Here is a 12,043-nt window from a genome sequence, read left to right as displayed (position 1 = left end):
TTGTATTTCCACACATCCCTCATGCTTTCCTCTGTCACTTATTCTTTCTGTGTCTTGGAGCTTAAAAGAGAAAAGAAAAGATTGTAAGGTCAAAGAGAATAATAAAGAGGCTACATGGAGAGAGACAGATAGAGTTACAGATGCAGAGACACAATACTGTAAATTACTAGTAACCTGATCTGCTCCTTTTCTGCTGCTAGGTCGTGTCCCTTGTACGCTCGCAGCTCCGTCTCCCCCCTTGGGTATGGCCACCCCCTGATCTTGCATGATGGAGTTTGTGGGCCAATATGTTTAGTGATAGCTTCTCACGCAGGAGACGTGTGAAGAGGTGGATGAGGAGGGGTGGCGCAGCATGTGTGCCCGTGCTGGAGGATAGAGCGGTGCAGTGACGGTACACATCTGACTCCATGGCTGGCTCACTATAAATAACCCAACACACAATGAGATAAAGATGCCCTGAGCCAGCTCTACTGTACTCTGTGCATGTGGGCTTACATGGCATCGTGGGTGAACCGTGTTGTTGTCAAGGACAAATACAAACACAGTAGTGCTCGATTTGTGTACATGTAAATGAACAAAAAGCATGCAAAGCTCTCTGCTTACTTTCGCACGTAACATGCACACACACACACACACATTATGTCACATAGTGATGGAGAAAGCTGAGGCCCTGAGGCTGCTGCATGCTCTCTCCAGTTAGCCATTACATGCTCTTATTGGCCGATGCTACTCCCAGGTAATTAGCAGCAATGATGCTTTTCCACACAAGCGTGGACTTCTCCTGTTTATTGCTGTCGAGAGAGCGTGAGGGATGCAAAAGACTTGTTTGCCTGCTAATGCCATTTTAACTGATCACAAAGAAGAGTGAAAAGAAGGCAGCCAATTAGATCTAAAACCTCACAGCTCCGAGTCATTAGCCTCGCGCAGGAGGGCTGGTGCACATCTCCTAGCAACTTCCCTCCCTCTGTGCGTGTGTATGTCTGTGTTTAGAGAGGCCTGCTGCCTGCTCAGCATATTTGCGAGACAGAGAGTGCACCTAGTTCATTGCCCCCGCTTGCCCCCTATACCAACCCAACTCTGACCAACCCAACGCTCACAACACTCACCCAAGCCAAAAATCCACGTAAGCACAAACACCAGCACAAAGAGAAAAGCCAGAGCCAAAATATACTAACTCACGGATCCGAAAGTCAACAAGGAATCGGGCCAGAGAAGACACAGACAAGCGCAGAGCCACAGATGGTTGCAGCTGAATGAACAGAAACAGCAGCATTTGATAGTACACCCAGTCTAAGATGTTAAGAAAATGACTCATTGTGGCGCTCTGTGCTGTCACTCTAACTCATACTATTTATTCTTAAAAGAGGATCCAGTCCGGGAACCTGGGCTGTTTTTAGTCAATTTAAAGGCACAACTCGTGATTCACCTAAATAATATGAGGATGCATTTTTTTTTTCTGTTGGAAAATATAAATTTCCCCACTTTTCTTTTGATGTAATTATACTCAGTATTAATCCCAAACACACTGAGTAATCCTATGGATCTGTATCTGTCTGGTTTCACTAAATCTCTCCGTGAGTGTTGACAGAGCACACCGGCCACAGAGGAACACATTACAGCACGGCCCAGTGAAGGCTTTGTTTGTCAGGATGGTCCAGTACCTCTCTGAATAACAGGACGTGTCATGCTGCTCAGGAAGACAGATAAGGTGGGAACACCAAATCCTTCCCGGTTAAATACTCCCCAACTCTCATCTAACTTCTACCTTGTTATCTGTCTCACTGTCTCTCTGCTTCCTTGCCCCATTTTTCCGATCCCATTATTCCTTTGACGTACATCCGTTCTCCTCTGCTCCCCTCTTTTCTTTTTCCAAAGAAGGCGAAGTGATGACCCAGCTGGCTATGTGGCAAGAGGATCATTCCAAGAGAAGAAAAGCAGACCGAGCCAAGGCGTGCCGTGTAGAGTGACAATAGCACCACAGGAACACGACATGGGTCAAATCACTGCCTCAAGGTAGAGAGAATAGCCTTGTACTCTCAGGGCGCATTTCTTTTTTGCCTTGCACTTTCATGGCAAGAGTTTAATAATGTATTGCACAAGCTCACTGAGAAATATTAACTTCAAACCTTGTGGTAGGAACACAAAAGTATAAATAAAACGAAAGAACGGATTCAATTAAGTTGGTTGTGTGCTGTGTGCTGAGCAAGTAATGCAATCTGCTATTTGGATTTTTTTTCTCCAAAAGATAAGAGGAGCAAAATGTCATGGTAAAATATCTTTATTGTAAGACTCTGGATGGAACAGGGACACCACTGGTGACACAACTAGAACCTGCTTCTTGTTTGGCACACGAAGCGGGCAACACTTTTCAGCCACAAGTTTCACAACAGAGCTATAAAAAAAAATGAGAAAAGAAAAAGGAAAAAACCGCAGCAGCATTTCATCACAGGCCCGTGGAGCTCGCTGCCGTTTGTCACACATCTACTGTGAATGTCGAGTCTTCCGGCGACTCATGGAGGTAAAGAGTGAGAGCGGTTTAGGACACCGATGGCTGAAATTTCACACATGAGGCGTGTCTCTCCGTGCTCGTGCTAATGACTGACCTTTGTGCTCCCGAGTTGCATCGGTGTGCTGGGAGGACAGTGACTGAGGAACTTTGTCTGTGACCGTGTTTGTTTGGATTGAAGAGACACTGCACCCGCGGGATTGTCTCCGAGGATTCGTCATGCATTCCAGACCGCAACAAAAAAATCATCTGTTTTTCCAGGAGGGAAGCCACATAAATCTTTCAACTGTTTTTGTGAAGCTTATCTGCTCTGCTTTTATCTAGGGCAGACTGAGATCAGGTTTAGAGGTCTCATACTAAGCTAATTAGCATGTGATAATCCCTTGGTAGAAAACTTTCATAAGAATGCCTCACCTACATAAACATAACCCTGGTTGTTGTTCAAGTGAAAATGACGCCCACCTTTGTGTCTGTTGATAAAAATGCAGTTTTTAATCAATGGCAACAGACATAAACCAAGCACATTTTACGAAGCCTTGACAACTACTGTATTTCACAAGATTTGTTTTACTGTATATAGTAATTGGGTCAATTACTGGCAACACAATAAGTGTTTTGTAAGCTGCTTTAAAAATAAGCTGCTATCATATGCATGTCCTCATTTATATTCTAGCTCTGTCTTTCTGGTCAACTTCTGGAAAAATATAAGACTAGGCTGAGGGGGGAAAAAAGAGGAACAAAATGTAGAAGTGGGAAAGCAGATGGGAGGGAGAGGGAGAGAGAGAGATGGTGCCTGAGGGTGAGTGTTGAACATTTAATATAAGCAGAGTTTGTGTCCAAGGACATTCCCTTGAATAGGGAATGGTGAGATTTAAATTGAAATTGGTTTACTTGTGATTGAGTTGTATTGTTGCTGATTGAAAATGTAAACTGCAGCATGATGAAGACATGTGCCACTTTCTTCCTTGGTTTGTACGAAATGTCATTCAATACTGAGAGAAAACATTTAGTCATGAATGGAAAATACAACCCGAATAGAAAGAAAACATCTTTTATTTGACAAATCAATTTTGCTTTTTCGCTGAACACTTTTAATTTCAGTGGTCTACGGCTGCAGCGACACACTGCAGCAGGTCTAACATATTGACTCAGATGTCAACAGCACTTCATCACACTGAAACACAACATTGCCGTTTCAAGACATTTTAGAATACATTTATCGTCACTGTCAGACATCCTGCCAGGACAACAACCTGACAGTTTAGGAGAAACCCTGCACAATGCTGCCTCGACGGCTGTTTCTCTAATTCCACCTCTTCTTCATAATCTTGTTACAGCGTCTACGTTTGGGATATTTCACTGACTGTCTGCAATTTCACGTCCTCAGCTGGATCTTATGTGCCTTCAGTTTGTATTTTAGTCTGAGGTAGGCTATATGATGTGCAGGCCTGTTCTGAGGCTGTATCTGGAAACGACCGTCTATCATAACTCGCTCCTTTAAAACTGAAGTCATACCTGCTTACCATAAACTGCCCTCACAGTGCCCTTGCTACAGTAGTAAAGAAACATTGGGCATGGCTGGCTACAGCGTAATCCTACCCTTTCTTGTGGGTATTCACTATCATCAAATATGCAACAGCTTAAACTAATACCGAACTGAGTATTAAGAATAACATTATTGTTTACAGAACACTCAAAACGTGATCCGCTAAGGTGACTACCACATTTTTTTTGGACGAGGGGAAACAACATGTAGTCATGGTGTAAGCCTGTCTCGAGAAGCTCTTCGCTATGAAAATGCTCTTAAATATTTAATTGAGCAAAGAAATGTCAAAGAAGCACAATGAGCGAAAGAAATAGAGCAGTGGGCTGTGAGTGATGTAACAACATCTGCCTGGCCCTCCCATCGAGAGTTATTAAAATACTGAAAGCGCTATTGCACAATCAATACACACACACACACACCTCATCCAGCAACCTCTTTTTTTTTTCTCTCTTTCTTTCTTTTTATCCGCGACATCTTGTGACATTTGAGATTCCATGGTTGTGTATCAAAGCCTGCGGCTTGTTCATCTGCCCCACAATCAGTGTATTTTTGAAAAGGAAAACTCCACACACCTACAATCTACTTATCTCGTTCAACAAAAAAAAGCTCAATGCATTTCTCTCCCTGTCCATGTGGCTGTGTTATCATAAACCTCATTCACTCACAACAACAGCTGAACAGATTACTACTGTACTGTAGAAACTACTGTATGGCACACGTTCACAACCGCATGGTAGTGGACACATTTAATAAAAACTGAGGGAAATTAGATTTTTGTGTTACACTTCTTTCTTGTGCTTGGGCTGCTCGCGTCCCTCAAGGCTGATAAGATGTCCAATTATTTGATCATTTAGTTCAGAGGAGCAGGAGAGAGAGTCCGATCTGCTCCGGTGAGCAGGCAAAGTATAGCACTGAACATCACGGCCACTCTATAAAGCCCTTTAACTTATGCCCTCATGACTGCTTTAATAGTCATGTAGACACACCGGGGTGCTTATTTAACAAAATTAGCTCTTGGATACAGTATTGTGCTTCACCAAGGCAGATGCAATATATAGAGTACAAAAGGGGAAAAGTACATAGAAGGTATCAGTCTCTGCAGGAAAGGCTGTGGGGTTGCTGCGGTCGAGGACCGGGAACTACAACTAGATGGAGCGGCGGTTTAAGCAAGGGCAAAAGCTGGACCTGAGGATGAGGGGGGGAAAGGATCTGGAGTCGAGAGGGGGCAGGGGCTACAGATTCGAACCTGCAGAGAAGGTATGAAGAGTCAGAGCTGCTGGGTACTGTTCATTGGATAAAAGCTGGAGAGGCTGCAGAGAGAGATGGAGGGGCACAACATCTACGGTACATCTACTGGTGCAGGAGCCATCAGAGAGAAGACAGGATGGCTGGAGGCTGGAGGAGGAGGGGAGGGGGGCACTTGGAGACAGGGTGGGGGACCAGGGGAACAAAGCCGATAGTCTCACTCACGGTAGAACACATATTCAGTGTAGCTGGTCCAGATCTTGTCGTCCGTCTGCTCATGGGCAAAGGCGCAGGTCCCTGTGGAATTACAGGCCACCATGTGGAAGCCTGCGTCAGCCAGCTTGTCAAAAGCCTGCTCCAGAAAGGTGAACTTGAGATAGTAGCGGGACGTGTAGCGCTCAGGGGGGCGGTCTGGGTCACGGCTCTCGTTCAGGGTCTCCCCAAACACCTCTTTGGCCAGAGAGGTCTTCCCACACACCATGATCCGTGCCACACGGCGGAATTTGGCATCGGTTTGGCTGTCACGACCCAGGGTGTATGAGCCTCGGTAGCCAATGGTGATGAACCCAGACCGCTTGCTGTCCATGGCACTGGGCACCAGGCTGGCACAGGCAGCGGCTGCAGCGCCCAGGGAGCCGAGGTTACGGGGCGTGTCAATCCCGGGTGAGGAGTCCTCTGGGTCGCTCTGACATCCCTCCTCGCCGAGGGAGTTCTGCTTGCTCATTTTGGGCGCCAGTAGCTTGACAAGCTCTGGCAGGTTGAAGAACTCAGCCTCCCTTTGCAGTCGCCCGCGCTCGGGGAAGTGGTCTGGGAGAACCAGCTGCTGGTCCCGCATGTAGTCCAGGATGTAACGGAACAGGAAACCATCACGGTCCACAAAGAAGCGACCCTTGGTGTCCCTGGCCAGTCCTTTGGCTGACTTTCTACTGAACATCTCCCATAGCAGGGAGTCTGGCACACTTGTGAGGGTAGAAAAGCGGGTTATGTACACCTGGCCACCAACATTGAGCTCTATAATCTCTGGGAAGGGTACCTCCTCCCCAGATATGCAACTATCTGGTAAAGCCATGGTTTACTCCTGCCTCACGGGCGCACTTGACTGCAGCTTTAAAAACTCTCTCGGTTGTAATGAAAGTTCAAATGACAGGGGTTCAAATAGGATTTTCAGTGGAACCTTTTCACAGTGGTTTGGTGAGGCTTGCTGCTTGTCAATGATTTTAGGTCCTGCTGCGGTGGGTCGTCCGTGGAAACGGAGCGGCTAATCTGCAGCGCACAATTGGTATGCGCGCAATAAAAGCTGGCCGCCACTCTCACTTCAAAGCAGGCAGAAACAAAACCGTCTCACAAAAACACCCTCTATTCTAAACTACGGATTCTTTCCAATAATCACTAAAACATAGCGCAGAGTAGTTCGGGCAGCGTTGAATGGAGCCGTTATGTCCACGTCCTTTACGCGCAAACAGATGGGATCTCCTGAGATTTTGAAATTCCGCTTTTGACACCAGTTCTCTGAGCAGGAAATGAACGATTTGCACAACTGACCATAACGACTTCTCTCTTGCTCTAATTCCGTTGGGTTGTCCTGGCGCAAACAGGATCAGGTGGCCCAACTTCAATTAGGCAATCCATAGTTGGTGATGTCAGTGGGGGTCCCGCTGACGTAAAGCCACGAGATGAAGAGGATGGTGCCGAAGTAGTGAGTGAAGAGGTAGGTGAATAAAACGACCTCCGAGATTTCCATCACTTGCAGTTCCGAATTTGCGCGAGGTGGTCAGCTGTTCAGTCCCTCCGCTCCTCTCTCGTGTCAGACGGCAACTCTGCTGCAACGTAACGGAGGACACAGCGTTATTCGCTCCGGTTAGCCACGCCCACGTGCGGTGACGCCCCTCTGCTGTGATCCAGGTCAGAGTATCCTGGGCTCCTAAACCAGTGTAAATTGGTCAGCCCAGGTCCTTTACTGTATATGCGTAAAGGGTGCATGGCTAATAAAGTCTGACCATTTCCCCGACAGTTTGATTGAAATAGTGGTCTCTTAAATGAATGCTTGAGGCTATATAATCCATTTAAAAGGGAGTCTCACTTTCGAGGTTGTCCTGTAATTTATTTATTCATACATTCTAAAAATAAGCCTACCACACATGGGACGATAACAGCAACCAAACCTGTGGTGCCAACATCCATTTAGATTTTTTTCTTGGACTGAATAAACAAGTGAACTGAGAACAAAATAATCAAACTGCCCAATTCTTATTATGCGTGAGTCTCATTAAAACCAAGCCGCTGACTTAGAAATGGGTTTGCATTTCATTTTGATGGATTTATTTTTGGCAACACTCAGAAATCAGTGTGGTCTGTGTCTCAACGAAGGATGGGATAACAGTGACATCTAGTGAAAGCTCAGGTGGAGTTTGTTTTTCTCCTCCAGAACATTAACGATGGATTCTGCTCAGATATACAGCGAGTTTGTTGTTATTCTACATCAAACTTATTCTTATTATTCTAGTTAAAGTCCCCCCTACACTCAAAATGTGCTACTTCACTTGGATATTTGACCTTTACTGTGTGGAATTATGCATGTGCAGAGTTTGACGCCAAAGGCCTGTTTTCACACTCATCTGCTGAAGGGAAGACGTTTATCTGTGCTCGCCTTTAACTCTGAGTTAAACACGTGGATGTATGATTTGTGTCAATACAACTGGTTTGGAGGCCAATTGTGGTCCAATAGGCCCTTTTCACAGCTGCCATATGACATGTCATAGTAGGGTAAACACAGGTGTGACAATTAATGGTCCCACTCTGTGTAGTCGGTCACTCCCATTCCAGAGTGCCAGCATGCACAATACCAGGTCCTAACAGGGACATAATTAATATAATCAATTACACCTGTTGACTCTGCAATGACACGTCAAAATGGCAGCTGTGAAGAGGGCCTATATTCAACTTATTCAAGTGTGATGTGCAGACCTTCAGCGAAGAGGACATCTTGTGTTCAGCAGTTTTGTTAGTTTGGAAATAAACAATATTTGCATGTTCAGATTCTTAGATATCTTTTTCAAGGAGGAAAATTGAGCTGAAGGGTAATTCTAATATTTTTTTCTTTTTTTACTATAGGCTACCCCTGAGAACATCTTCAACAAGTGATCAGTTTACAGAAATGACTTTTAGTTGACCTGTGCATCGGTCAAACTGAAGAAATAACTTTAGACCAAACAATCAAAACTCAAGGTCCACTTACTGGCTCAGGTTGAGGGACATCAGATTACAAATCCTATAGTCAAAAGTGCAAACACACCAATAAAGAGCATTGATGAGTCAGAGAGACCTGCAACAGGCTGCTTCCCATTTATGCTCTAGTATGCCTCCCCCTTCTCTCTCTCTTCAGTCATGTGTCGTCCACCACACAGTCCTCTCTCTAACTAATAGGCCAATTTTGCCCATCTCCAAGCGATCTGGCACTGATTTCCCTGAAGACCTCGCAGTCTCCATCTGGCTTGCAGCACTTACAGCCTTGTCGTCAACAATCTGGCTCAGACCGCTCTGGTTACGTGGGCCACCGCAGGATCTGGAGGTAATGTGGCAGTGTTGTCTGCCAATGAGATGAGTCAATGACACATAGTCTCAAGCTCCAGTTGCAGTTCTCTTCACTGGAATATGCAGTAAAAAATATGCTGTGTAACGCCAGAATCCTGCACGGTGCAAAACAAAAATAGCCAAAAATATGATCTGATGCAAAACTGTATCTAAAGATTATTGTCAACTATTAACCCAAGCCAGTGATTGAAAATGATTAAATTACTTCAATATTGTTGTAGGAATCATGAACCTTTTCACTTTCTGAGTCTAAAATCCCTGCACATCAGCATGTGACCCTGGATTTCTACTGTCAGTTTTATCATAATCACATCCAGACAATAGCTCATTGATCCTCAGAAAAATGGACAAAATGACTACATCAAATAAATTAGTTTGACCTTCTGCAGCGGCTGGATTATGGTTGCACGTTTTTTCAATTTTCATCACAGTGATGGCCTTCAAAGGCTGTGTGTGTGTGTGTGTGTGTGTGTGTGTGTGTGTGATGCTCCACTGATTCAGAATAGACAGAGAAGAGAGATAGTGGTTCAGCATACTCCGACAGGAAATGGGAAAATGTACTGAAGTCCAGCCACTGCTGTTGCTAAATCGCATGTGTTCAGAGAAAAACAAACCCGGCACACTCGCGCTGAATTCTTGGATAAGTGCGGTGCGAATGAAGAGCTACTTGGGGAGGATTTTCATGGGTATGTCTGCATATTGATCTCTGTGGTTCCTGCTGACAGCTGCACCAGTTAGTGATTTATGAGACATTCTGTGGGATCAACAAAAAAAAAATTAACAGGCGGTTGTATCTGTCAGGTGTTGGCGGTGCCCGTGTGAACCCATCTGCACAGCCTCATTTCCCTCTGCGCGATGCATCGTACATCTTTCAAGACGGGGGATACGGAGGTGAAAACGAGACTCGACTGCAACACATCTCAGCTCGGGTGTTAGTGTGTTGAAAAGAGTCAAATCCCCCGTGGAGTCTCAGCGTAGAGGCAAAAGATGCAGTTGTTTATTTAATCACGAGGCTGAGTTAGAGTCGACAGCAGTCACTCTGACAGATGAACAACACAACTGATATTAAAGGGGACATTCAACCTGGAAGGCCCCCCCCCACACACACACACACATTCGTATTACTGCTGCAAACTTTTGAATAAAATCCCTTCACTCCACCTTCTTCCTGACTCAGCCGGTGCTTTTCCTCTCTTTCTATGGTTACACCCAAACCATTCAATCAGTTTGTTTCCTTCTTCTCCAAGGACACTCCGAAACCAATCATGTCCTCTGTATAAAACATAACATGTTGGCCACTTTGACAAATGTGGCTCCACGTTCATCACCATCTCTCTCACTGATCTTTTTCTTTGCGGTTACCAGTTCTGGAGTTAGTTGACCGAATTTGAAGTGAGTACATTACTGAACCTGATCACAACACAAAACTACACGGTTATTTAAATGGACAACATTGGGATCCCGATCAGATCGCCGTCAGGGGTCAACATTATAAATCAAACAAATGTGTGCTTTGTAGGTGTTACTTTTTTCATCAATGATGTTTTCCAAATACCTCTGCTCTGTTGACAATAGGCTTTTTTTCCACTAAAGACATTTTGTCATTTCACATTAGGAAAAGCACAGGTGTAAATGATAATTAATTAATGACTGAATTGCTTTCAGCTGCTTCAGTTTGAGGGTCTTGGTATTGTTTTGCCTGGCTCACTGTCATGACACTGAACAACCGTTCTTACCATCACCCTGCATCTGAACACTTGATAGCAGTCGGTTGCAGATTCAAACTTCCTTTCTATCAATTATTTTTCTCATTAAATAGACAAAAAACGTTGTCCTGTTTCCCACACGCGATGTAGACATCAACAACCAGACTGATAAGCAGAGCTATGACAGAACTAGTATGGTGACTTTCTGAAATAGGCTGAAACTCACTCGTGTGCTTGTAAGATCCAGAGCAGGCCTGAGAGCGATGCAACTGTGACAGTTTGTCTGTCTGTTTGGAGATTACGGACGTGTTTCCTCCCACACTGTTGCTTTTGCAAAGCTAGTGAGGCTCTAGTCTCTTTGAGGCACTTGAAAGACCTCCGCTTGTACAGTATGAGTTGCATCTACTTGTTAGGTTGGAGATGCTCTTAATGCTGCGGGATTGCATCATTGTAATTGGAAAAATTGAGTTAAAATCAAAGTGTAAAGGGGCTTTAGTTTTTCAAATCTGGAGCATTTAAGATTTTTGTATCAATCTCACTGTTTTTGGCAAAATGAAGTGGAAGACTAAACTGTCCACTGGGATAGTATGAAGACTCAGCGGTACAGCTCAGCCTCCTCACACACTAAATCCTACATTTATGCACAAATGTATCGGAGGAGGAGCTGGTGATAAAGTGACATTTTGAAATCCCGTTTACCAACCAACGAACAGCTTGTTGGTCGCTGGAACCACAGTTACTGAGGCTTACCGCCGTATTTCATCACTTCTCAATAGTTGACTAAAGTTGTACAATCACAACAAACGTGTGGGCTGTGCTCAAAGCTGATGACGTGACTGCTATGACTAAAATACTCATTAGAGCTTTTACAAAATAAACAAGACTTGCAGAAGCAGGTTGTGGATAAAGCACGTTTCGAGTTCCCAAACAGGATGAGAGAGAGTGGTGGGTGCTTCATTTTCATCTGCCTGGACAATTTCACTGGTGTAATAAGGAGCATGGAAGTCACTCAAATGTGTCAAAACTAAAGTCCTGCATGATGTCCGCCTTGAATCCAGCCTATGAATCCACTAAATGAAATAAGGACGTCTGGAACAATCTAATATGGATTCCGTCCCTTCCTCTCGGGTGAATTTAAGAGACAATCTGGGATACAAATGTGAAACCACGGTCGATGACGCGTCAACCAAATACAGATTCGCTATAACCAACCACCATAAATTGCGTGTGTGCATTATACCCGTGTTAAACGGAGACAAAACTGCTGACTGTGTCTTTACGATGTCAGATAAAGATGATTCCTGTTTGCAGGACAGAATGGACAAAAAGCGTAAAAAGATAATTGTTTATTTTGGTTCTTCCCCACCAGTAGTTTATCCACAATCAGACTGAAAGAAAATATAGACTAAGGTACACGAAATGCGGGGGAGGGGGGGGGGGGGGGGGGGG

The 12,043-nt window shown here is 44.7% G+C and overlaps 1 protein-coding gene across 1 annotated transcript; it reads right to left on the bottom strand.

The window, feature by feature from the left end:
* Positions 1–3,541: 3,541 nt before the first annotated feature.
* On the bottom strand, positions 3,542–7,142 carry kctd12b (potassium channel tetramerisation domain containing 12b). The gene has a single exon (XM_031858133.1). The coding sequence runs from the start codon at positions 6,364–6,366 to the stop codon at positions 5,515–5,517; it is 852 nt and encodes a 283-aa protein (XP_031713993.1). The 5' UTR covers positions 6,367–7,142; the 3' UTR covers positions 3,542–5,514.
* Positions 7,143–12,043: the final 4,901 nt, after the last annotated feature.

The sequence above is a fragment of the Anarrhichthys ocellatus genome, unplaced genomic scaffold (genome assembly GCF_004355925.1).
Source record: "Anarrhichthys ocellatus isolate YVR2014 unplaced genomic scaffold, GSC_Weel_1.0 scaffold19, whole genome shotgun sequence".
NCBI lineage: Eukaryota > Metazoa > Chordata > Actinopteri > Perciformes > Anarhichadidae > Anarrhichthys > Anarrhichthys ocellatus.
The sequence above is the reverse complement of the archived record's forward strand: the minus strand, read 5'-3'. Positions and strand labels throughout refer to the sequence as shown.

Bases quoted from the DNA above. Each gene is read 5' to 3' on its own strand.
- kctd12b (XM_031858133.1), bottom strand. From the start codon at position 6,366: ATGGCTTTACCAGATAGTTGCATATCTGGGGAGGAGGTACCCTTCCCA.